This window comes from Cimex lectularius, unplaced genomic scaffold, assembly GCF_000648675.2.
Source record: "Cimex lectularius strain Harlan isolate CLEC.00 unplaced genomic scaffold, Clec_2.1 scaffold86, whole genome shotgun sequence".
NCBI classification, from domain to species: Eukaryota; Metazoa; Arthropoda; class Insecta; order Hemiptera; family Cimicidae; genus Cimex; species Cimex lectularius.
The window spans coordinates 1,065,549-1,091,816 of record NW_019392763.1 but is presented as its reverse complement, the minus strand read 5'-3'; the positions used below and the strand labels follow the sequence as shown (position 1 = coordinate 1,091,816).

At 33.7% G+C, this 26,268-nt stretch overlaps 2 protein-coding genes across 5 annotated transcripts in view; one reads left to right on the top strand and one right to left on the bottom strand.

The window, feature by feature from the left end:
• The first annotated feature begins 2,927 nt into the window (after nt 1–2,927).
• On the top strand, nt 2,928–12,109 carry LOC106664040 (opsin, ultraviolet-sensitive-like). Of its 2 annotated transcripts, XM_014389409.2 has the most exons (4): nt 2,928–3,897; nt 8,664–8,794; nt 11,210–11,419; nt 11,516–12,109. In XM_014389409.2, exons 1-4 carry the CDS (start codon nt 3,440–3,442, stop codon nt 12,040–12,042), a joined length of 1,326 nt encoding a protein of 441 aa, XP_014244895.1. In that variant the 5' UTR covers nt 2,928–3,439; the 3' UTR covers nt 12,043–12,109. The 2 variants fall into 2 exon arrangements, with proteins under 2 accessions (XP_014244895.1, XP_014244894.1); XM_014389408.2 differs by having other exon boundaries at nt 11,210–12,109.
• Nucleotides 12,110–12,797: 688 nt separating this feature from the next.
• The window catches only part of LOC106663976 (GTP-binding protein SAR1), a 45,915-nt gene continuing 32,444 nt past the window's right edge, over nt 12,798–26,268 (bottom strand). Inside the window, exons 1-7 of one of the 3 annotated variants that reach the window (XM_024227437.1) lie at nt 25,529–25,698; nt 25,038–25,088; nt 18,957–19,076; nt 18,486–18,551; nt 18,161–18,396; nt 17,977–18,097; nt 12,798–12,948 (exon numbers count right to left, since the gene is read on the bottom strand). In XM_024227437.1, the coding sequence (XP_024083205.1) occupies nt 17,981–18,097; nt 18,161–18,396; nt 18,486–18,551; nt 18,957–19,076; nt 25,038–25,080 (582 nt within the window). In that variant the 5' untranslated portion in view covers nt 25,081–25,088; nt 25,529–25,698 and the 3' untranslated portion in view covers nt 12,798–12,948; nt 17,977–17,980. Of the gene's footprint in view, nt 12,949–16,841; nt 17,192–17,976; nt 18,098–18,160; nt 18,397–18,485; nt 18,552–18,956; nt 19,077–25,037; nt 25,089–25,528; nt 25,699–26,268 lie in introns of those variants that run through there. The other 2 variants (XM_014389265.2, XM_024227436.1) reach the window with 2 other exon arrangements.

The window sequence follows — 26,268 nt, the reverse complement described above, 5'->3', positions numbered from 1 at the left end:
AGTAGCCGAACATCCTGTAAATATATGTACGATTGTAAATTTCTGGACAGGGTATCTGTAACGACTCAAAACGTTTTTATTTCATTCAATCAAAATTTCCTTAAGTTTTTGCATTCTTTTTTTTTGCTGGTTTATGAAATTTGCTGGTCTCTAGGTTTGAAAATAGTAGTTTAAAATCACCATAGTAAGTTTTTCAACATTGAACAAAAAATAATTTTTCAAAGTTCTGGCTACTAAATCCCTTATTTCACCAATGTTTACAAGTTTAGTATTAATCACAGTTTATTGGAAATTTAACGGAGTTTTCAATGGTATCGATGGATTTGTCAAAAACCTTTTAGTTTTGGACCTATCATTGTTTATTTGAAGCAATCTTGAAATCTTAAAAAATCAGAAAAAGTGGAATAACTCAGAAACTGTTGAGATTCGGATCATAGTTAATTAGGACTTTTTGGTTCCATTTTGAATGTAGAATCTACTGGCAAAGTTTGTAACTCGAGTAGCAGAACACCCTGTATATATATTATGTACGATCGGAAATTTCTGGATAGTGCGAAAATTTATGACCTGAAAAAGGTCATACAGAAGATTGTAAAACCGTATAAAGCAGTGTTGGATTAAGGACCAAATACCAAATAATCACATAACAGAGCATAACCAAAGTTTGTCGATAACTGAATAACTTTCATTAAATAAAAAACATTGTTGACTCATTGGGATACTTATTTTTGTATATTTATTTAGAAATCGTGAGATGCGGTCTGGTGTGATGTAGGTATCAGAAAAACATTTTCTTTATCGTGCCAACGTTTCGATCTTTATTGAGATCATCTTCAGAGCTCAAAGTGTTTGTCTTCTGTGTAATTGTGCCATTCTTGCGTGTCGTGTCGAGAGTGCCATTTTTGTATATATTTTTTCTTTTATAATGTATTCTTATGCACAAAAATAATAATAAAAATAGAAGAAAGTCCAGGCAGAAAGGGATTTTCATGACAGTGGAAAATCAGTACAACAATCGGAAAGATTCAGACAGTTTTCACCGTCGTGAAAAATATTTAGATAATTTTTTGGAATTAAAAATTGGATAAGTTTTTAACAACTTAACTTGTATGGAAGCAGAACGGTGGAAAAAAAAATAGTTCAGCCTGCCCAAACAACCTACTAACTGGATATATGATGAATAAAAAAAGTTTTAAATTAATTCCTATTGGTTCCATTATTTAAAAAAAAATCGGGGCTTAAAAAGCTTTCCGTGGTGAAAAATTTATAAGGGTATGCGCTTAAAATTTTAGAATTCCTACAATTTCCAAAAATGTTCAACAAAGTTTTTTTATTTTTTATTTTTTTTATTTCAATCTGTAATTATTATTTACAATATGTAATTTGCGGATACATGAACTTATATACAACTATTTACATTGAGGGGAGAAAATAATGTTATCCTCCCTCTTCACTTTGTTTATGTTTTTTTACAGTTTACTCAGAAAGGAGGTCGCGGGGCCATTTCCTCTTGAGACGCCTTATGGGGTTGTAGGGATGGGTTCTTTCGGACAGGGCTTGGGCAAGACTATTTGGATGGTGGGAGAGATTTTGGAAACTTGGTAAATTTTTGGATATAAGGTATTTGAAGATCGTTCCTTTTTAAAAAGATAGTTCCTACTCACAGTAAGTTTTTTGCAACGATCCGGATTTCGAGCCTTTTAGCTCATCATCAGATTGAAGGACTTCTACAACCTGATGATGAGCTAAAAGGCTCGAAATCCGGATCATTGCAAAAAACTTACTGTGAGTAGGAACTATCTTTTTAAAAAGGATTGAACACCACACTCACTCCATCATTTATCATTTCTATTTGAAGGTCGTTGTGGATGTAGCATTTGAGACATAATAAGGAGCATTTGGATCTGAGGACTTTAGATTGAAAGGATTGGAGACGTGCATATTGGAAGGTTTAGCGGTTCCCCATAGTTCTATTCCGTATGTCCAAATCGGTTGTAATGTTTTAAAGTGTAAGTTTGTTTTTTGTCGATAGTTTAGACTGTCGTCCTATAAGTCTGTGCAGTCGACCATACCGTCTGTTTGGGTTTTGTCATGTCAGTCGTGTATGTTGATTCCACGTCAGTCTAGGTGGAACCCAAGGTAGCGAACGCAGTCGGATTGAAGATAGGAACGTTGTTGTAGTATATCGTGAGAGGAGGTTTGCTTCGGAGTGTAAATGTGACATGGATGCTCTTGCTTTCGTTTATCTTCATTTTCCATTGTCTAAACCAATCTACTATACATGACATATATTCCTGCAGATCTTCCGAAGCAACCGCAGGATCGGAATTGGAGGATAGTACAGCTGTAACATCTGCGAAGGATGCAAGTAGGGTGGTAGGTTATATGTGCAGTATAAAGGATGTAGAGAATTGGTCCGAACACGGCCCTGCGGTACTTCCGCGGCCAGATAGCAGTATTCGGAGTTGTCGGACCCGAAAGAACCGCTTTGTTAGATAAGAGCGGAGAATTAGGTAAAGAGTATTTGGAAGGGTAGCGTCGCATGGCGAAGCATCGGGTAAGTGTGTCTCTGGCTTTAATTTGTACAGGAGTCCCCTGTGCCACACGCGGTCAAACGTTTGTGCCGCATCAAGGAAAGCTCCCATACAATATTCTTTGCGCTCGATGGAGGAGGATATACGGTCAACAACGCGAAACACCTGCTGGACTGTGGAATGGTGAGGGCGGAAGCCAAACCGATGATCGGGGAGGAGGTTAGACTTGTGGCAATAGCCTTTTAAAGAGAATTTTTTCAAATACTTCAAATTGAAGATGATCTCAATAAAGATCGAAACGTTGGCACGATAAAGAAAATGTTTTTCTGAAGCCTACATCACACCAGACCGCATCTCACGATTTCTGAATAATTAATTTTTCAAATACTTGGACATGATGGGAAATAAACTAATTGGTCGATACGATGAGGGTTTTTGAGCTGGTTTGCCAGGTTTCAGGAAGAGGATGATGTTAGAATATTTCCAAAGTAAGGGAAAATGGCGATTTTAACGCTGTTTTTTAATTGCTTATTAAAAATTAAAAGTAATATTTTTTGGAATTTAAAATTTCTTCTTAGTTGCCAAGACCTAAGATTAACACCCTGCATACGATTGAGGCGTGAATATGGCATGTAACTTTCAGGGTAGCTAAATAAATTGTTTAATCAGTTAAAGTGACACTTTCATTAGGAAGAGATTTTCCCACTTCTTTTGAACAAAGCTCGGAAGAAAACAAAAGGAAAACCTTGAATAAACAGAAGGATCAAAGTGTTCAATGTTAAGGTAGGTAATGGGTAGAGGGGTGGCTGGAAGGGATAAAGCGATTCATATCAACCACCCCCAGTAGGAACTTGGCTCGCGATCACTCATCATCCCTGCTAAGTCCGCTTAGCATAAAAGCCGAGATGTTAATTATCCTATGGCTTTTTCCCGTTTTCTTCTCCCGGGCCGAAACCAGACGGGTTTTTTCTAAAAAAGAAGGCCTCAACCGAATGTCATGTTTCAACGGCGATCTTAAGATCTACAGGGAGGACAATTTCACCGGGCAGACGGAAGATTTCCAGACCGAAACACCCTGGATATACGAATCGACGACGGAAATTCACAACGAATCTATATTTGACAACGTGACAGAACTTTCGGTGGAGGAAGAAAGATACGCAAAGTTCATTAAAATCTACCCTGTGGGCAGCTGGAAGTCGTTGGGATTCTTAACGGAAGACTTCTTCAACGATATTAACCCCCATTGGTTCAATTACCCACCCCCTTCTCACAGATCTCACCACATATTTGCAGCCATTTACGCTATCCTTGCTGTGATCGGCCTGTCAGGAAATGCACTCGTGATATTCATGGTTTTGAGGTAAGAACATTTCTAATACATAAAACATTCAATTCCGATAAAAACAAAACCTTATCCTCTACTATAATTTAGGATACTATAATTATTTAATATTTGGAACAACTTTAGTCAGAAAATGTAAAGCAGGAAAGTCTGCATTTCTTAACATGATAAATCATACCAAAATTATCATTTGACAACTCAGTTAAGCTCTGTTCACATAGAATCAGTGTAAATTAGTTCCATATCCAGAACCGAAACATCGAATAAATTATCGAAGCGCTCGGCTTAATTTTCCGTAGCTTGATTATTCATCAAAACATCGTGTTTATACCGTGTAAACAAGTTGACGAAAATAATCGATTTTTTTCACCTATTTGTTATCTGAATAAAATCTACTAGAATTTTTTTTGTTCTATATAGCATTTCATACCGTGTTGTTTCATTTCGGCTCAATTAACTCAACGCGTCTGGTAAAGAAAAATCTTCCCTCCATTTTTGACATGTTCACTCGTTTTTGAAACGCTTTGTCAAAATTGTTTCTATCTCTGGTTAAACGGGAAAGTCGATAAATAAGACAATTGCAGCCAATTTGTTCCCTTCTTATTGTGAAGGAAACAGAGTTGGCAATAACAATGTCATTTTTCATTGACTCAAAATCAAAGCAACACTACAGAAAAATCCGTTCAATCGGAAAAAACAATTTTCTAAATTAACTAGAAATAATCTAAAGATGCAAATGGGAAAACTTTAAAATAGACAAAATATCATATATTTAATGTGATTTTCAGGAAACATTTTTCTATCATAACATTTATCCTAAAACATTACAACGCGCTTTATAAAAGAGAAATAAAAAAAATCGTGTATCAATTATTATTTAAGACATCAATTAGCTGTAAGCAACATTTAGCCACAGTAATATACACATTTATTTAACTCCTATCTCTCTCTCACTCTCTCCCTCACTCTCACTCACACTCTCTCTCACACATACACGCGCGCCCACTCTCTCTGTCTCTTTCTTTCTCTCTCTCACTCTTTCTGTCTCTTTCTTTCTCTCTCTCTCTCTCTCTCTCTCTCTCTCTCTCTCTCTCTCTCTCTCTCTCTNTTCTCACTCACTCTCTCTCTCTCTCACTCACACTCTCTCTCACTCACACTCTCTCTCTCACACTCTCTCTCTCTCTCACTCACACTCTCTCTCTTTCACTCACACTCTCCCTCCCTCCCTTTCTCTCTTCACTCTCTCTCTCTCTCACTCTCTCTCTCTCTCTCTCTCTCTCTCTCTCTCTCCCTCCCTCCCTCCCTCCCCCCTTCTTTTGCACTCCATTCTTTCTATTTATCATGTTGAACGAATAAAAAAGCCAAAAAGTTACGTTTACGCTCAAACGTCAAACCAATGCACATAAATAAAATTTCAAGCCCGCTACCTTGGGCTTTACTTAGATTACAAACACTAGCACTAATGCCAGCACTGCACCGGTAGAACACATGCTTTGAGGAGCCAGCAATTGCTGGCACCCAATGTGTATGATTAGCTGTCAAGGAGGTCGCGAGGCCATCGTAGGTTGGACTCGTGGTGGTCGTGGTTTGCAAACAAATTGTACCTTAGCTGGAGGGTACCGGCCAACCGGAGCAGGAGTGCCTTCTCTATCTCTCCGGGGTGGTGAAAGGCCGTGCGGAAACCACAAAACTGCCTTTTTCAAGGCACATTTTAGGGCATTTCTGAACTTGGTTAGCATTGCACTACCTCGCTAGCCAAGGGATGTGTCAAGTCCATACATGTAAAATCCTCCTGGTGTTCTCTTTGAGAACACTTGGGCGTCTGAGAAGTCATTAAAGATCCTCATAGGCCTCAACACCCATGAGTAAAGATGGGAACATCTGGACCGGATCAGTTCGTTGACAAAAGTAATGTTGAGGTCTTTGTGGATAGTGAGGTTAGTGACATAAGGTTCTTTGACAATTTGTCTAAGGACCTACGATTGGAAGGACTGGACGCGCTGGATATTGGATGGCTTGGCAGTACCCCACAGTTCCTAAGCTCCGTATTAGTCTTAGTAAAGTCTTGTACAGTGTTAGCTTCGTCTTAGTTGTCAAAATCGATTTCAGTCTTACAAGTCTTCGTATTAGTCCAAGTCTTGATTTAAGTTGTTGTTTTTTAAGTCTTGTGTGGGGATTTCACGTCAGTCTGCTGCCATACTGCAGTCGAATGACCTGAATGAAGACTGGTATCTCTTTGTGATAAAATGGAGGGCAAGACTGCTTTTTCAGCGTAAAGGTACACTGAGTGCATTTTTCTTCGTACAGACTTGTCCTCTATTTTTTACACCAGTCTTCGATAAGCTCAACGTGTTCCTGGATGTTGCAGGTGGCTTGGACAGGATTCGAGTTAGAGAATGGATTGCCATGACGTCCGCCATGTTATGATAATAATGTCAGGATGTATTAGTAGGTCAGCAGTACAAATGATATAAAGGATAGAACCGAGGATATGTCAATTCCAGTATTGAATGCCGAATCACTCATCCAATCCAGAAAATCCTCATTCTCGACTTCCTTTGAGTTAAATAAAACCGCCTATGATCAAAGAAAATTTCCCAGATTTTCCCCCTGTCACAATCATATAAAAACAGCAGAATACAAATTCACGTTTCACAACACTTTCACACAAAACCAATATGACACCACAAGAATAGCACCACACTTTATATGAGTATGAAATACTTGGTTCAAAATTTATATTTACATCTGTATTGTATTGGTTCCACTCAACGCGTTTTGTAATTAATTCACCCAGGCAGTGAAGATGACCCGAATAAAGGTCGAAACGTCGGGAAAAAAATGAAAAAGGTTTTTTCTCAACTACCTCATTCTTAGAAATGATAAATGATCGAGTGAGTGTGGTGTTCAATCCTTTTTAAAAAGATAGTTCCTATTCACAGTAAGTTAGAATTTGGAACTACTCACTCACTTGGCAATTCATGTCGAGAGACGTGGTTGTAGAAGTCCTTCAACCTGATGATGAGCAAAAAAGCTCGAAATCCGGATCGTTGCAAAACAACTTACTGTGAGTAGGAACTATCTTTTTAAAAAGGATTTTATCTCATTCTTGACCGATCCTCTCGACTTCAACAATTAGATAGCAAAGTGTGTGGTGATTAGTGACCGTTAATCGATAATTATTCAGAAATAGTGAGATGCGGTCTGGTGTGATGTAGGTTTCAGAAAAACATTTTCTTTATCGTGCCAACGTTTCGATCCTATTGAGATCATCTTCAGGGCTCAAAGTGTTTGTCTTCTGTGTAATTGTGCCATTCTTGCGTGTCATGTTGAGAGTGCCAATGGCACAATTACACAGAAGACAAACACTTCGAGCCCTAAAAATGATCTCAATAAAGATCGAAACGTTTGCATAAAGAAAATGTTTTCCTGAAACCTTCATCACACCAGACCGCATCTCACGATTTCTGAATAATTAGATAGCAAACTTACATGGAACCCAAATGGAAGAATAAAACGATCAAAATCAACACGAAACATACATAACAAACTAACCTCTCATAAAACACCATCGACCAATTTGGACTTGGAGTCAGTCGAATTGGGGGAATTTGGTGGATTATGGATTTGTTAGTAAATATACTATTTGCTCAATGTATATTTATTTTGTACATGTAGCAATAAATGAAATAAATTAAAAAAATTATTATAAACTAGGTGTCTTTTATTGTTTTTACTAATAGTACATGTCAGTTCTATTCTTTTCATGTTCATATTCACCGCTGGTTGTCAAAAATAATTTTGTAAAGAGCATACAAAGTTTCCTGACATGGAGCTTATATTGTGGGTGACCCGATTGGAATTTATTGCCAACTAGAGCGTTAAAAGTAAAAAGGGGGTCCCTTACAAATCCGAATAACATTTCTCATATCAATACTAAGGGGTCTCATGATGACAGGAAGGTCCGACCCTATGAGACGTACACTTTTGAATTCACGATTTTTCCTGTGTTTGATGTATTACCAAATATGTATGCCTGTTTTATATAAATTAATTTTTTAAGTCGAATTATCTAAAGTTTACCAAATGAGAGAGGACATTTACCTGGAGTTTACAGAATTAAAAATTCAAATGATACAAGAAACAAAGCACAAGTTAGAAACAAAGCACTATCAAATGGACCACTCAAATCGAACTCTCCAAGCTTGGTGTGCTTAATTAATAAGTAGCTAGTGTTGGACTATTGTCAAGTTGCAATAATTTCACCCCTTGAAAAAGTTCCTATTTCAAAATAGTTAAACCTGATTTCGACAAGCAAAGTCAATGAGTTGTCTTCACGGATATAATAATTAAGGTGACATCTTTCAACAGTGGCATCTTTTTGAAGCCACAGTTTACAGATTTTAAAAAACCAGTGAAGTTCGAAAAAAAGGAAGTTGTTAATTCTATTAAAGGTCTTTTTATTCCTATGAGAGCTTTTTTTAGCTTATTTACTAGCTTAAATTGTAAATCTTTAGTTTGTAAAATAAAATATCTCACAATTTAAGCCCTTGTCTTGGAAAGACAGTAACAATCTGAAAACTTAACTTCTGCCAGACGAAATTGCGTCAGCAGATTCAATCAGATGTTCAACTGTTCGACATTTGATCACTCTTTCCCGTTTAGATTCACTCAAATGTGTATCGTCTTCACGCCATCTTCATTGACGGCCCCAGTAAAGTGATCAAGCTTCGAGGACCAATTTCGTAACTGATTGATAGACAACTAACCCGGTTCATCTTAAGTTTCAGGCCTTTGAGGACGCCTTCGAACATCCTGATTATGAACCTGGCGCTGAGCGACTTCCTGATGATGACAAAAGCTCCGGTCTTCGTATACAACAGTTTATACTTCGGGCCCGCACTCGGATCGACAGGTAATAAGAGTTTATAAATTTGGTTGATTCCTTGCAATACTTGCTTGATAATTTTGAGAAAGCCAAATTTTTTTGATAGATTCATTTTTCACAGATTAAAAATGATTAACCGTACAGTTTGATCGAAAACGAACATTTCAAATTCAGTAAAAAAAGAATGGAAAAACTGCTGGGCTCGTAGAAATAGAAATAACCTGCTAAACCGTGACAGATTAAGAAAAACGTCGGTCCCTGGTCGACGGAGAACGGTTCTTAAAGGGAAAAGGTCATACTGACAAGGCTACGCATAGGGCATACAAGAATAACGCGCGGTCACCTTCTGGCCGGAAAGCGATCACGTGCCCGTTATGCAAGGATAGAATACCGTCGAGCACCTTTTCAATTGAAGAAGGCTTGACGAATATAGACAATCTTTCGGCATATCATCGGACCTGTGCTTGGTCTAGGTACCGCAAAAATCGCTGTTCCAGTACCTCAAGTCTATAGGGATTTTTAAATGTATGTAGTGTTTTTATGTGTGTTTGTGTTGTGTCTGTGTTGACTCTATGTTAATGAATGTAATTTATTAGCGTGAAAGGAAGGGGTTATTTAACCCTGCACCGAGCAATATCGAGTACTCTGAGACAGTGAATGTGTCCAGACTTCTGTTTCAATAAGTGCCGTGTTTGTGTTGATTTGTTGGAATGAATGTAATTTATTAGCGTGAAAGGAAGGTGTTGTGGCCACCTGTAGTTACCACGTTACCAGCTAGGTGCCACTACCGATTATGGAATGTTCTTGCCCTCCACTCTGCAGCAATCGGAGTAAAGCCCTAATGTAAACATGGGCACTGCACCGCTGATTTCAGACTCGTCGGAGACTCGACCCAACGAGCTCTTGCAACCCACTAATGACGCACCGACATCGACAACGACGGCAGCAAGGGTACTCGCAGCATTAGCCTGGGTCTCGCTTTCTCAACATAGCCGACTTGGTTAAAATGGCCAACTGCTGCACTCTGCTAATTGCTGCACCCGAGTCCCTTCAACCGCTGCGGAGTCAACCGACTCACGGCCCCCGGACCTCAGACAACGGTTCTCTCGGTCACGGACCACTACCAACGGCACACACACGGTCCCGGCCTCGATTTAACGTCTCGACGCTACGAAACAACACCGGCCCTATTCAGGGCCACCAAAACTCCCAGGCACTAAAGAAGGGATTGCTTATAACCCCGCCCGAGTACTCTGGGTGAATTCGTGTCGTCTAGAGAGCAAAAATTAGTTATTAGCGAGAATGAGTGGGTTCAACCCCACTCCGAGGAATACCGAGTACTCTGGGGGAGTGAATGTGACCAGACTTCTATGTTTCTATCGAGAGTTGTGTTAATTTGATAGAATGAATGTAATTTATTAGCGTGAAAGGAAGAGGTTGCTTATAACCCCGAGGAATATCGAGTACTTTGGGGTGAGTGTGTAACATATGGAGAGTAAAAGTAAGTTATTAGCAAGAATGGAGTGGGTTCAACCCCACTCCGTGGAACACCTAGTACCCTGAGGGAGTGAATGTGACCACACTTCTATGTTTCTATCGAGAGTTGTGTTAATTTGTTGGAATGAATGTAATTTATTAGCGTGAAAGGAAGGGGTTGCTTATAACCCCGAGGTTTATCGAGTACTCTGGGGTGTGTGATATGTGAAGAGTAAAAGTAAATTATTAGCAAGAATGAAGTGGGTTCAACCCCGCCCCGAGTAATACCGAGTACTCTGGGGGAATGAATGTCTCAGACATGTTTGTGGTGATGTATATAAACGTAGTTTTTTTTGTTTTTGTTTTTCTATTCTATATTTGACAACCTGAGGTACAAACGAGAGGGTAGCATTTTTAGGATATCAACGTGGTACACATTTAAAAGTAGAGTCAGAAGCCAGTCAAGTCCAGCCATGACGCTCAAATGTAGTTTAAAACGAAATACGCGTGAAAGAAGAGAAAAAGAAAGAAAACACGCAGAGGGCCGGCGATGACCTCATCTGATTGTCTGCCCATAAACTTCCCACTTTACTATCAAAAACTTTAAATCCTCAGGTTTACAGCCGGACAAGTTCTTAACTGTAATGACTGATCGCCAGGTGTAATGATTTGATATTAACCGTTTCCAATTTACACTAATTTATTACTAACCTGTCTTTCTTTCCTTTTAATCAACCAATTTTTGTTAATTGTTTTGTGATAAGACAAAAGTACAAAGGCCGCTTTTTAATAAGACTTTTATATTCATCGCAGTTCATTAATTCAAGCGTACTTCATTAAATTGAAGCATCCTTTGGACTCAAGGAGCTTACGAGGCTTTTCAATCTGAGCTCTCTAGTAAATCTCATATCACCTGACTTTTTGGTTACTACATTTTTAATCGAAATATTTGATTTAATGTTTCAGGATGTCAAGTGTACGGCTTCTTGGGCGGTCTTACTGGAACTGCGTCGATAATGACTCTGGCCGCGGTGGCACTCGATAGATATTATGTTATCGCTTATCCCTTAGACCCTGCGCATAAAATAACAAAATTGCGAGCGCTCGTTTGGATTTTGATGATATGGACTTACTCGTCTATTTTCGCGAGTTTGCCACTTACGATTAGGGGGATTAGTAAGTATGTACCCGAGGGGTATCTTACGGCTTGCAGTTTCGACTATTTAAGCGAGACCTCTGCGAATCGCACATTCATTTTCACGTTTTTTGTAGGAGCGTGGTGCGTACCGTTCTCGGTCATAGTTTTCAGTTACGCCGGGATCGGCCGGGCCGTGTGTTTGGTCGGTATGAAAAGACAAGGCCAGGAGAAAGAGATTAGAAAAAGGGAGATTAAACTGACCCTTGTTGTGATTTTGGTCATAGCCATGTGGTTCGTGGCGTGGACTCCCTACGCCATAGTGGCCCTACTTGGTATATTCGGTCAAAAACGTTTCATAACCCCTCTGGTATCTATGATACCGGCGGTATTTTGCAAAACTGCAGCATGCACGAACCCGTTCGTCTACTCCCTGAACCACCCGAGGATGAGGCAGGAACTTTTCAAGTTGCTCTGCCCTAAGAGGTACGTACTGCAGAGAAGCTGGAGGTTGGCAAGGAGGTCCAGTTCGTTTAACTTCACGACTTCCATTGGAAAAGAACGCTACTCTCACAATTATGTACAAAATCACAACTCGCAGTGTTATTTGAACACAATCGAACTCAAAAATTTTACAAACGACTCAGCCTTATCGAAAGTTTAACGATTCTGATGATTTCTAACATAAAAAAAAAACTTAAGTCAAACAAATACAATCAATTTAATTTCTACTCAAGACACTTAAAATATTTTCAATAAAATAACTTAAAATATGAAATCTTAAGGGAATAAAATTGTAACTACCTTTAATATATAACTATAACAAAATATAAATTTTTTGTAATGCGAAATAAAACACAAAATAACCCAGACAAAAGATAAAGTCCTTAACCAACTATTTAAATCATTAAACAGAAACTTGGGACTTATTGAAATCAACGAGTTATTTGTAATTGTAATTTGATCCTTAATGATCATTTTGGTCTGCCTACCCTCGCTAGGTTGGTATGTACACAGTTGTTTCACCATGTTCGGTTGTCTCTGCTAGATTCTGAGAAGTACTGAAAATGAAACATATCTGCCAGAACAATCCAGCGAGCATAAGAAGTCTAAGATCAAATTACAGGTTCATCACCCTGCAGACCACAAGAGAAAATCTCAAAATTTGTAATTTTTCTAGGATTCAAATATCAAAAACTAATTACTAACCAAGTTTTCCAGTAAATAAATATAAATTTATAAAACTTCTCCAGGGTGTAAATAGTAATTTATCAACACATAACAAGATTCCATTTAAAAGAAAACTTTGGAAGTAAGTTCTTTCTGACTGGAACAATCGGTACTTAAAAACAAGATCTCTTATTTTATTCAGATCGAAATAAAATATTTTTTCATTAAACTCCATTTATTTATTATGTCTTTAGTCAGCTAATTTGCCGTGCTAGTTTTATTTTTCTGCTTATCGCATCAGTTATACCATGTACACAACAGTGCTTGAACTCTGCCAATATGCTTGGGCGGTAGAGACAATGGACATTTTTTATTTGTGCATCTTTCAATTAGATGTTACCTGTAAACATCAATCACATCAAAAATTGACAAAATCTGAGGTTGCATCTGTACATTTCCAGATGTTATAGTATCTACTTATTTTCCAAATAAAAATTGTAACTTAAAGTAATTCTTTCCTGTTCAAGTCGCCTAATTTGTATTATTTATATGTACAAAAGTTTTTAATTTTTCTTTTTTTTTTAACACTGTATAAATAGTATTCAATCTGTATGTAATATTGTATGTGGTATTATCAATTGTTTATACTGCTGTAAATATATTAAATATTTTTATGTATATGGACTACTTCTTTTAGGCCTCTTTCAGATAAGCCAGTTTGATTAATTCAACTAACAAGGGGACGACCAGGTCAACCACGGAATTGCACCAAATGTTTTTTGGTGGTTCTACACTCGAAAATATCGAACATGTATTCACCACTTCTTGTGAACAGGCCCAGCTTTCGCGCAATTTTTTTTTTTTTTTTAAGTTAAAATTTTCTGTGTTTTAACATTTTTATTGAAAGGGCATGCAGGCTTATGGCAAAATGAAACGGTGGACGCACTTGCAAAGGAGGCTGCAACATCAGGTCCAACCCTTGACATTAAAATTCCTAAAGACGGGAAAAACTTTTTGGAAGTTTTGTAGAAATCTGTAGCAAGAAAAATACAACGCAACAAATGTTGGCAATTATTACAGATCACTGTTCCCTGAGCTCAAGAAAAAACCATGGTTTTCAGAAGGCGATAGCCCAGAAGGAATGTCAAAGGAGTTCTATTCTACTATTTTTAGACTGAAGACAAATCATGGCCTNAAAATTATTTCACAGTTCTACTTGCACAAATCAACTATGTCAATATACGTTTTTTTTAGGGAGACTGCGATAAAAATATAATACAAGCTATCAAAGTTTATCAGTAACCAAAGATTTTTTAAGTAATAAATTTTTTTCGTAAAACTAATTTGAAATTTCGTTTTAGCATTGTAGAGACCCCTGAATATAAATTGTTTGAATTTAAATTTATAAATTTTTTTATTCTTAAAATTTTTCTGATTTTTAAGAACTTGTTTTTGGAATATCTGATAAACTGACTATAATTCAACAACAGCTAAAAAGATTTTAACGTCAAACATACCAATTGAAAGAAGAGGAACATAGCTTTTTTATGACGTAAGTACCATAAAAATACATACAAAATTTTTATAAGAACATACACAAATCAGGGAAAATTAATTATCAACTATGAAAATTGGTCCCCTAGATTTTGAGAAAAATGATGTTGCAGTAGGAAAAATGTCAATGCAGGTCATCAAAATTATCAACCAAAAAATTAATTTATACCGATTTCCGCGAAAGAAAGTATTTAGGGATTTTACGACTGAAGACAAATCCTTTTAGCTATTTTTCAATAATAGCCGTTTCAATCAGATAATCCGATAGCAACTTGTTAAAAATTGTATGGGTCAAAAAATTGACAATTTCAAACATAAATTTATATTTAGGGGTCTCTAGAGGTGCAAATTTCAAATTAGTTGATGAGAAAAATATTTTATGACCTACTTTACTTGAAAAATATTTGGTTTTTAAACATTTTTGGTTATTAATAAACTTTGATAGCGTTTACTATATTTGTATTGCAATCTAATTAAAAAAAATGCAGTAGAACTACGAAATAAAAATATTAAAAAACAGAAAATTTCAACTTTCAAAAAAAAAAAAAAAAGGCAAAACCAGGGCCTATTTACAAGTGGCAAATACATGTCCGATATTTTGGAGTGTAGAATCTCAAAAAAAGTTTGGTCCAAATCAGAGACACACCAACCTGGTCGTCCTAGTAAGATGTCTAATTGAATGCCATGATTTTTCCTGATTGAATTCACACCAAGCTACTTGTGGGATCAACTTCTCTTCCAAAGGTAAGTACAATTTTAGAACCCAAGTACACAGAACTCCTTGTACTTGCTTTTCTACAAGAAAGAAGCAAAATGGAGGAAACCTAGTCGAAAAAAGTATGGCTTCACTCCTTTTAATTTTGTCGCTATATTGCCCTGCTTAGAAGAAACACTGTATTTACTGTTTTGAGAAATTGAGCTTCTAAGTTTTCCATACTGAATAGCCTCAGTTAAGTAGCCATATTTTTAGACTTTGGCCTACTTTTTTATAATCCTGAAAGTTTTTATTTTATAACTTATTTATTGATTCATTCTAATTTTGTGTTCTTTTAATCAAAGAAGGTTATGTTAAATTTTACTAGACACGATTTGTGATATCAGTTACGAAAAATAACATATCTGAAAGTGCTTAGGGATTTGTTTTTAACAAGGGTTTTTCAACTATGAGGTTATATGAACCCTCAGGGTGCGTGTTCTTGAAAAAAAAAATTTGCTGGATTCGAACCTGGGACTTTTACCTTACAAGTGATGAGTGCCATATCAACGCTTAAACTGTTGCGGCCACCAACTTGTTTTTTATATAATTTTTACAATGCAATCGTAAATTAATGCATAATGAATGTTTTCATGTCATAAAAACAAGTGGAAAATAATGTTAGTAGTGCATCTAATAATACAAGCAGTTTTTATTAAGACATGGTAAAATTTCAGAAATATGGGTTTTTTTTATTAGTATTTTTCCAAAACATTTTATACTACATACAATCCATTGATATTTTTAATATTTGTAGATCGATTTATGTAGATTTTGTCATGTTTTTCAATAGGAAACGTATCTAAGAATGCAATGGTAAAGAAAAAAAAAGAAAGTCAAAAAATTTGGAGATAAGAGATTTCTTCATAGCAGGGCAGTATATTCCTCACCTCAAGTTCCATATCATCGGTTTCCTTAATGAATTGTTCAACATTGAAACTTGAAAAAGCAACACTTTCTATTTTGACCTCAGTAGATTTACCTAGCAGCTGGTATAAAAGGACAAATGATGAGTTGTGTCTTTTGAGTTGAGCCTACCAGCCTACTGCCACCTGCCAGGGTTGATGAGTTTTCTTAGGTGTGAGGGGTTCAGGTAATTTCCAATCATTTGCTACACGGCTGCACACCCATCCATTCAACTAGTCAAACCAACTAAGGATAAACTCGCCTCATCTGACAGAAAATATGTACACGTTCAAAATTATCTCTTTCTTCCTGACTAAAAATCCAATAAAGGTTCATATATTTGGCGTTAAAACTGTCCAAAATTGCACAGCGCAAAATAAAAAATGATTGAGCTAAAGGTAAGTTTGCACATACTAAAAAGCCGATTACGTTTACTACTCTTTTCTGGAGAAAATTAAGGGGGGAGGTAGATAAAAAAAGATAAACAAAGTTTATTCATAAATTAGGAATCCATAGTCAGCTGCACAATTTTATAAAACTTGCCAAGAGATACATTAAAGGAGGCAATTACAATTAAACAGCTATAATGTTTTTTAGCAAACAACACAAATAACCTTGCAATGAATCGTGGTTTAAAAAAAAAAAAATAAGGACTCTCCCGCTCTACTAAACCAGTAATTTTATTTTTTCTATAGAAAAGTTAAATATTTATTTTATATAAGACTAGTGGGAGGACAAAATTTTTTCTCAAAAAAATGGATGGTCTACCTGTACCTAAGAAATATTTTTGTGATTCTTCAAAGTATTTACACCTTGAATAATTTTTTTAATGCAAACAAATGCATATTTTTTCGTTTTAATTAATTGAATTTATATTTTAGATAACAAAATTTAACAATAAATTCCAAAACTATACATAATAAAAAAATTAAACTATTATTTTAAATTGGTTATAAATTATGTTTTTTTTCTCTCTAAAAGCACCAGTGTTCCCTTTGTTACCTCACATTTTCTAACACTTTAAAACTGGATATTTAATAAGACAACAGGAAAAAAATTATATGGAAAATACAATCAGATAACAGGTCAAAAACAATCACTGGTTTCTATTTAGCATCTGCAATGACAATACAAAAAAGACACATATTTTGAACTATGTTTGTTTTAAATCCTGTAATTTCATTTAGAAACACAAAATTCAACAAGTCCGTATTATTTTGTGTGTGTGAGTATTACAGGCAGTCTCGGGAGACTTTAATTGAATATTGATCATCACTTTTGATAGAGGATAGTGGCTGATGTTGTTAAGGCAGCAGACCAGTAAGATGAATACGACAATGATTTAATGTTGGAGGGCCCTTTTTATTAGATGCCGATCGGATGTTGCCTTTTGCAAAAACTGCAATTGTAAACGATGGGTAGGTTGGAACTGGAAAAGAAAAGAAAATTCAAACATTGAAATCATCTACAATTTTTTTTTTTTTTTTTACTGTTATAATATTTCTGAAATCTATTCAATTATGCCAGAATTTAGGCATGATTTTGCCCCATGCACATAATTTATGGTATTTGTTCAAGAGCGACGGGCAATACTTTTGTTGGACAATTTTGGCCTGTAACATTTATACCTTGGGTGTAATGGAAAACAGGTCAGACTTTTTTTTTTTTTGAATGCTGAAAATTGAATCCCAAACCATAAACGTGACCAATTCTAACTACATTATGGACGTTGCTTCTTAAGCCGGGTCGACACCTACAAAGATTTTCAGCGAATGAGATGCAGAACTTAAATTTGTGTCGAGTTTTTGATGAACATCTAAGAGATTTGCACCACATCCAGTTCTCAAAAAAAGCAAAGTTTCTCGGGGTACAAATGTTTGCAAACTACTTAACTAAACTAGTTATATTATTAAAAATTATATTATTTAAAAAGTCAAAGATAAAATCAATGAATAATGCAGAAAATCATGAAATTTGCATGAAAAAGAAGCATTATTTAAAAGTGACATATTTTACTTTTGACCTATTTAGTTTTTTATTTATTTCTTATTCTGATAAATAAGCTTAACTTTCAATCTCTTATGTAATCTGAACCTTTTTTTCTTTAAAAGAAATGTGATGAATGACGATTAACAAAATTTAATAAATACACAATGGCTTATTCAACCATTTAATTGCCTCTTTTGACATGAGGGTTTCTTTCGTAAAACTTACTTGATCAGTCGATATACTGTGCTAGCCAACGGAAACCTTCGCCATAACCTTGCCTTTTGAGCACAGAGCACATAAATAATTCTAAAGGACGTCCGGGCAATTCACTTCGTGGAACTTTGCTCTGCAATAGACGAAACGTGTCAATATTTCTTAAGCTGGACCTTTTACGAATTTCCGAACCAACCTTGCCAGTTGTCTGTCCGAAAAGGTTGAGAAAGTTTCTCAGCTCGTCTTCCGATGCTGCCCCAGGGAGGTCGATTTTATTTCCAAGAACGAGTACAGGACAATTCATAAGCGATTCATCAGTTAGCAGGGCATTAAGCTCTGCTTTGCTCTCTGGGAGACGGACTCTGTCGCAAGCGTCCACCAAAAACACAATGGCATCGACAGCTGGAAAATAGTCTTTCCAGACTCTCCTTGCTGAAATAATAACACCAACCGGTTAATTGTTATTACTATAATTATATATTGATGAACATGTCATTAAATTATTAAACAAAATTACAAACCTTGAGTATGGCCACCAAGGTCAAAAGTAGTGAATCTAATATTTCCAATGGACAATTCTTCTGATGCTAAAAGTAAGAAAAAGTTTACAATATTTAGGTGTAAATAATTATTAAGCATTTATTGTTTATTTTTTATCAAATGAGATTTTTAATTCATTATATAAAGGGGAAATCCTACAACAACATATTAAAAATATAATCTTAACTATTTGTTGACAATTTAAATTGGTAAACAAAAAGCTTATGATAAAACAAAAATTTTAAAGATTAAAAATCAATTATAAATATATATAAAAATATAAATATTTTCAATATCACGCGAAGGCAATCTATTCATAGAAATCACCTGGGAATGCTAAGAAATCCCGGGATTGAAACCTGGCACAATTCCATACCGTGCCGATTGGGAACCAATTTGACGGTTTACAACAACAAAAAATAATATATTTTTTAAAGAGATACGTCACTTACTTGGGTGAAGTGTTGGCACGTGCTGGGCAAGCCTGTCATCCTTCAGTCTATGTAGAAGTGTAGTTTTACCGGCATTGTCAAGACCGAGGAACAATAATTTCCCCGATTTTTTCCATAAGCCTGGAGAGAAGAGAAAAAAATTAGAAAAAATATCAATCATTAAATTAAATAACTAGATAACATTTATTAACTATATTGTAAACTTAAAATTTGAAGTTACATTTTTAATTTATCATTCTGCTTAAATTAATTGTAAAAAGCTATCTGAAGTAATAATGTATAGTAGATTAACACTAGAACACATCAGTTTAAGCAATTAATATTTTTTTTCCAGTTTAAATAAAATGACAAATAGAAAAAAGCACATTAGATAACAATATTGTTTTGTCGCTATGGATCATACTATCTTTCACATTTCTTGAGTCAGTTGAGATATTTCATAAGTCATCATAGACTTAAGATTAGCAGATACGATATCAAACTGCAGTAAAACATCTCAAAAATAGGAAATGAATCTTGTTTGTTTTCACTTAAAATTTAAACCAATTATCCTTGAGGAACAATCATCAAGTAATAAAACAGCAGCGATAAGAAGTTATTTAAAATTTATCATGTGATGAAAAGCATCAAAGTCGCCTAAAAAGACAATAAACAATTTCATATTTTTATGGCAGACATCAAAGCCGCATCGGTCAAATCTGCCTGAATAATTAAGAATTTTAAATTTTTAAAGAAATCCACTTTCATCCTTTGGCATCGCCTTTTCAAATTAAATAAATTTGTGGCCAGAATGGCTTACGAGAACCTTATCCTTGTTTAAAAAGAATAAAAATTTTAAAAAAACCTGATTATTATAATTATTACCGCCATAATCTTTCTTATAATTTCCTAAAAAAGATTAGAATTTGAAAGAATGGAATGAATTTTCATACATTATTTTATATATTATTTATTATAAAAATAAGATATGCAATTTGAGCTAAGTTCACTCAAACTACTCAACAAAACTTAATTTAAAAAACCTTCTTCATAATGAACATTTCCTTTATTTATTACAAATTGACATTTTTGTCATGAACTGCATCCTGCATTTTAATCTGTACACGAAAATTTTCTCTAGAAGAATTAAGAGATAATCCTGCAACTGCAAGTGATTTTTTTTTTTTTTTTTAAAATAAAATTACCATTAATATAAATTGAATAAATCTTAAGAATAACGTCTTAATAATAGTAACTAATTAACAGAAGACGATAATTCAAAGACATAAAAAAACTTGTTCTATATTCTTCTTAAAAAATCGTTCAAGGGTAAATTTTAACCTGCTTGTCTTGCAAGGAAAATCATATGCATAGGACGTGATCTACATTTGATATATCATCACGTTATGATAATTAAGAAAGTATTAATTTATAAATCAAGAACTGATATAAACTTAAGAAAGTACAATTGCCTAGGAAAATAATTTTGTTTAAGCATTTATGTTTTACAATTAAACCTGTATGATTAATAGTTTTTATTTTTGCAAATTAACCGATTCCAAATAATTAATTACTGACTAAATAGGCTAAAACTTCACAGTACTTATCACAACAAAAAATTAATTAACCACTCATGATTTTTAGCTTTCATTAATTATTATGTACCTAAAAATAATAGACAAAATAGATTTATAGATTAGCTGATAGTTGGATTTATCAGAATAGCAAGAGGCCAACCAAAAAGGAAAATAGGTCAGCACTTGTCGAAAAGTTTCAAGGTGAAATTTTATCATTTTGATTTTACTTACACCGATCTGTAATTTATTTATTAATTTTTAAAATGAAACTTTAAAAATCTCTAGGGATTATTTTTATTTATGAGTCTAATTCTGAACGCTTTGAAAAACTTTAATTAAAGAAATCAGAATACAACAGATGCCCTTTACTAAAAATTGTGATTATGCATTGATGAGTGAATTGTGAATCGTTACAATGAAATGAATGATTTCTGAGAAAAAGTATGGGCCAAATAAAATATGAATTCCGCATTTATCCTTTAAAAATTTTTTTAATAATAATTTTTCTTGAGGTCTGTGAGATGACATGTGCAAGCAATCAAATTTACTGTAGTCGCTCCCGATCACCCTGGTTGCCTATTCCCACCGGTTTGGTCTGTCAAGACTCATTTTCATTCTGTAAAAGCAGGATGGCAAAAATATCGAAACACATCTGACTCACCAAACTGACGAGAATAGTATGTAAAGGCTAATTTTAATTTTTTTTTTTTAATACAGGTAAATTTTATTTATTTTACTGAATATCATTAATTTATTATTAGAACTAACTAATGTGTTATAGTAATGCTTAGACAAGCTTGAAGCTTTCATGATTTTGTTTTGCCAATTAATTAATCTTGCTAAAAAATAATAAAAAAATTTAAAAAAAATAGCTAGAAGGTGAAGAAAAGGTCAGCACTTTTCCTTTTTTCAATTGATTGATAAATTTTTGTGGGTTTTACTGCTAATGATTACTCATTTTTTATGAGTAAGACAGTTTTGTAACTTTTCGCTTATATTACTCATGAATGAAGTTTTAATAGTTTTAATGAATGATTATATTAATTAATGATTAATACATCAGTTGAATAAATTATTTTTACTTAGTACATGCTACTATTACTACTCATTTTTACATTTAAAAAAATTACTTAAGTTAAAAAAATTACTATCGATACAACAAACAAAATTTACTGTGTACAGATTAAATACTAACTGATCAATACATCATCATAAATATGCAAACAAAACGAAAACCATCACCTTTCACAATGAAATATTCATGATTTTTGTTGTTTTTGCAAATTTATGATGATGAATCAATCAATTAGGATTTAATCTGTACAGTAGTAAATTTTGTTTTATTGATAGTAATTCTTTTAATTATTTATTTTATTAATTTATTATAATTATTTGATATATGTTTTACTGACAGTAATTGTCAGTTTTTATATTAAAATAAAATAAAAATTTCTATCTCACTTTTGACAATGGAGCACACATTTTTTCTCATTACTAATTTATGAACATTTATCAAACAAATGTATTACTCATTAGTGAAATAAATTACTTTTGATGATTGTAAAACTGCTCATTTTTACATTTAAAAAAAAAAATAAACCTTTTCTGATTTTTAACAATGAGACAATTTGATTTTCGTTGGGTTTGCAAATTTATGATGAAGACTCAATTACTTTTATTGATTGTATATGCTCGTTTTTACATCAAAAAATAATNTAACAATGAGACACTTTTGATTTTCGTTGGGTTTGCAAATTTATGATGAAGACTCAATTACTTTTATTGATTGTATATGCTCGTTTTTACATCAAAAAACAATAAAGAAAGAAAAATTTGCAAACCTATGATGATGCATCAATTAATTTGGATTTAATCCCTACTTCAGTAAATTTTATTCCTTTTAGAGATAATTTTTTCTGAAATTATTTATAATCATCATGAACATCAAGCATTTTTATATTTTCTCTTTTTTCCATTGAAAAAAAGAAAAATTGTTTAACACTTTTAACAATGAAACACTCATGATTTATGTTTGTTTTACCCATTTATGATTATGCAACACAGATACATCTATAATTGAACATCTGTTTATTATTTCGTGTGTAGTATTTAGTGACCATTAATTAATGATTATTTAGAAGGTTTATTATTACTTTTACTGATTCTAACTGAAAAAAGTAAAAAAATAAATTAAATAAATAAATATGTTCTGATTTCACAATCATAAACTCAAAAGTTTTATTAGGATTATGATTACAAATGATCAATTCATAATCATCATGAGCATCAAACATTTTTGCCTGTTCTACCAATTGTAACAGCTCTTTTTTTTCTTTTTTTTACATTAAAACATGAAATAAAATAAACCTATTAACTTCAGAATGAAGCACTCATGGTTTTTGTTGGGTTTGCAAATTTATGATGATGTATCAATAAATTAGGAGTTAATCATACATAAGTAACTTTTGTTTCTTTTATAGTTATTCCTGGTTTTTATATTAAATTAAAAAAAAACTTCTTGACATCTCAACTTTTCACAATGAAGGATTCATGAATTTTATGAGGATTGTGATTATAAATCAATCATTCATAACCATCATGAACATCTATAATTATTATTACTTTTGCTGATTGTAACTTCTCATTTTTCCATTGAAAAAATAAATAAATCCACTGCTTTACTTTTATCGATAAAACACTCGTGATTTCTGATGGGTTTGCCAATTTATGATTATGCATGATGATGCTAAATTAATTAAAATCAGAACATCAATCAATCATTTTTATTACTTTAACTGATTGTAACTGCTCGTTTTTATGTTTAAAAAAAAACAATTCACACTTTTCACTTTTTTTATTTATTTTATGATCATGCACAATGGTGCAAAATTAATTGGAATCATGAACATCTATCAATCATTCTTATTACTTTTACTGATTGTAACTGCTCGTTTTTACATTTAAAAAATAAATAAATAAATAAAAATAAACCCATTCTGACTTTTCACAAAGAAGCACTCATGATTTCTGTTGGGTTTACCAATTTATGATTAAGCATCATGATGCCAAATTAATCAGGATCATGAACCTCAATCATTTTTATTACTTTTTCTGATTATAACTACTCGTTTTTATATTTAAAAAAAAATAAAATAAAATAAACCTGTTCTGACTTTTTACAAAGAAGCACTCATGATTTCTATTGGTTTTAGTTTTACAAATTTATGATTATGCGTGATGACACTAAATTAATTAGGATCGTGAAGATCAATCATTTTTATTGCTCTGCTCGTGACACTAATTTTTCATCTCAACCAAAAATCTTAGATAAAAAGTATAATTAATTGGAATAATTAATATGGTCAATTATGATCACTAAGCAAATATGCATTTTTATTACTTTTATTAAATGTAACTGCTCGTTTTTATGTTAAAAAATAAATATAATAAACCTGTTCTGTCTTTTCACAATGAATCACTCATGATGATTTCTGCTGGTTTTACAAATTTTTGACAAATTTGGATTTAAGCTGATAAATTAGAATTTCTTGACTACTTAGTTTTTACAAAGAAGCACTCATCATTTTTAAGGCCTGATAATTTATGATTAAGATGATAATTAACGTACATGGTACTGTGTATTAATGGTATTATTGAAATACCGCCAAAGAAATTAGTTTTATTGATTATAACTGTTCGTTTTTATATTAAAAAAATTAATAAATAAAAATAAACCCGTTCTGACTTTTCACAAAGAAGCACTCATGATTTCTGTTGGGTTTACCAATTTATGATTATGCATGATGATGCTGAATTAAAGGGATCATGAACAGCAATCAATCATTTTTATTACTTTTACTGATTGTAACTGCTCGTTTTTATGTTTAAAAAAATTAATTAATTTATAAAAAAAAAAACTTGTTCAGACTTTTCACTTTTATGATTTATTTTATGATAAACTTTTATGATCATGCACAATGGTGCAAAATTAATTGGAATCATGAACATCAATCAATCATTTTTATTACTTTTACTGATTGTAACTGCTCGTTTTTACATTTTAAAAATAAATAGAAATTTAAAAAAAAAACCTGTTCTGACTTTTCACGGAGAAGCACTCATGATTTCTGTTGTTTTTACAAATTATGGATAGTTAGGATCATGACCCTCAATCATTTTTATTACTTTTACTGATTGTAACTGCTCGTTTTTATGTAAAAAAATAAATAATCCTATTCTGACTTTTCACACTGAAGCACTCATGATTTCTGTTGGTTTTGCAATTTTTTTTATAAATTAGGATTTAAACTGATAAATTAGATGCTCTTGACTTGAAGCACATGATTTTTATCAGGTCTGATAATTAATGATTATGATGATGAATTAATCAATGTACATGTACCCTGTATTCAAGGTATTATTGAAATCATGTCAAAGAAATTACTAAATTTCTAAACTTCTCACTTTTCATTATCAACTGATTTTCGGTAAAATATTTAGTAAAATATTTATAAATAATGCTTACCCAAGTAGCCCAGAACTCCTGTGAACCAGTCCCAAATGAACATTATAATTTCTGAAATGGAAACGAAAAAAAAATCAAAATTAATTCTCGCTGAAGATGACTCGGCAGATTTGTTAGGGCCTCGTTTGACAAGCGTCGGCTTGTACATAGGGCAATTTTGATTCTAGAAGGACGTAACCGGATATTTACAAGGGGCCTAATTAAATTAACAAACGGGAATTTAAAATAATCCAATTAGTCGTGTCTTTCACGAAAGGGCGGTGTTTAAAGGTTGGCAATTATTTTGACGGGGTATCGCGGCGGAAGATGTCTCTACGATCCAGGGGATACGGAGCGTCGTGAGTGAAAATAAGGGAAACGTCAGTTGCGAATAGGTGAAACGTCGAAACTAGTCGCCCTTTGATAAAGGGAAAAATCACTACGGTGCGGAAAAGGGCGACGGCGCCGGGGAAGTGACGAGCTTCGGGCCGTAGTTCAAGATTGATACTCACCCCTAAAATCCCTTGGCGTACGACGAAACGGGGCGATGAGAGGTTTTTCTAGGCCGACTTGTCACTACGAACCTCCACACGACACCGGAAGAAAATGGGGACGGCCGTAACAGATGCACGGTGGAAACTTACGGGTCGTAGTCCAACGTAGAAGGTCCCTGCTGCCGACATATCAACGTGGCATTGAGTTACGTACCGTAACACTTCACTTATTTCCCGCTTTATTTGAATTTTTCACACTCACATATAACTTTTACAGAAAATCCATTCTCTATATTTATTTAAAAAGTACAAATAGGGCGTTAAGCCCCATTACATGTACATATACATTGACAAGCAAAAAATTCTACCCACTTGTAATATAAATTGATTTATATGTATTTTTATCTATTAATCAAAGTTTCACGTTTTTAACGTTTAATAATTGAGCCTTTGTCTAAAAAAGAAAAAAAGAAAAAATATAAAAAAATGTAAAATGCTAAGGAAACTTAAAAAAGACGGACAGATAAAATTTGTTTTAGATTTTTATTTAACATTTCAATATTGCATATTTCCTCCTCTTTTCTTAATTACATTTCAAAGACGCCTCGAATGTAGTAAAATCCGACGCTCAATCCACTGAAACGTGAACGATTAAAATATACGCNTCGTGCACAGCATGAAAGGGGTTTGCAGTTTATTTTCAATCAGGATTTGGATAGATGAAACATGAGAAAGATTAGGGGCATCTAAATTCAAAA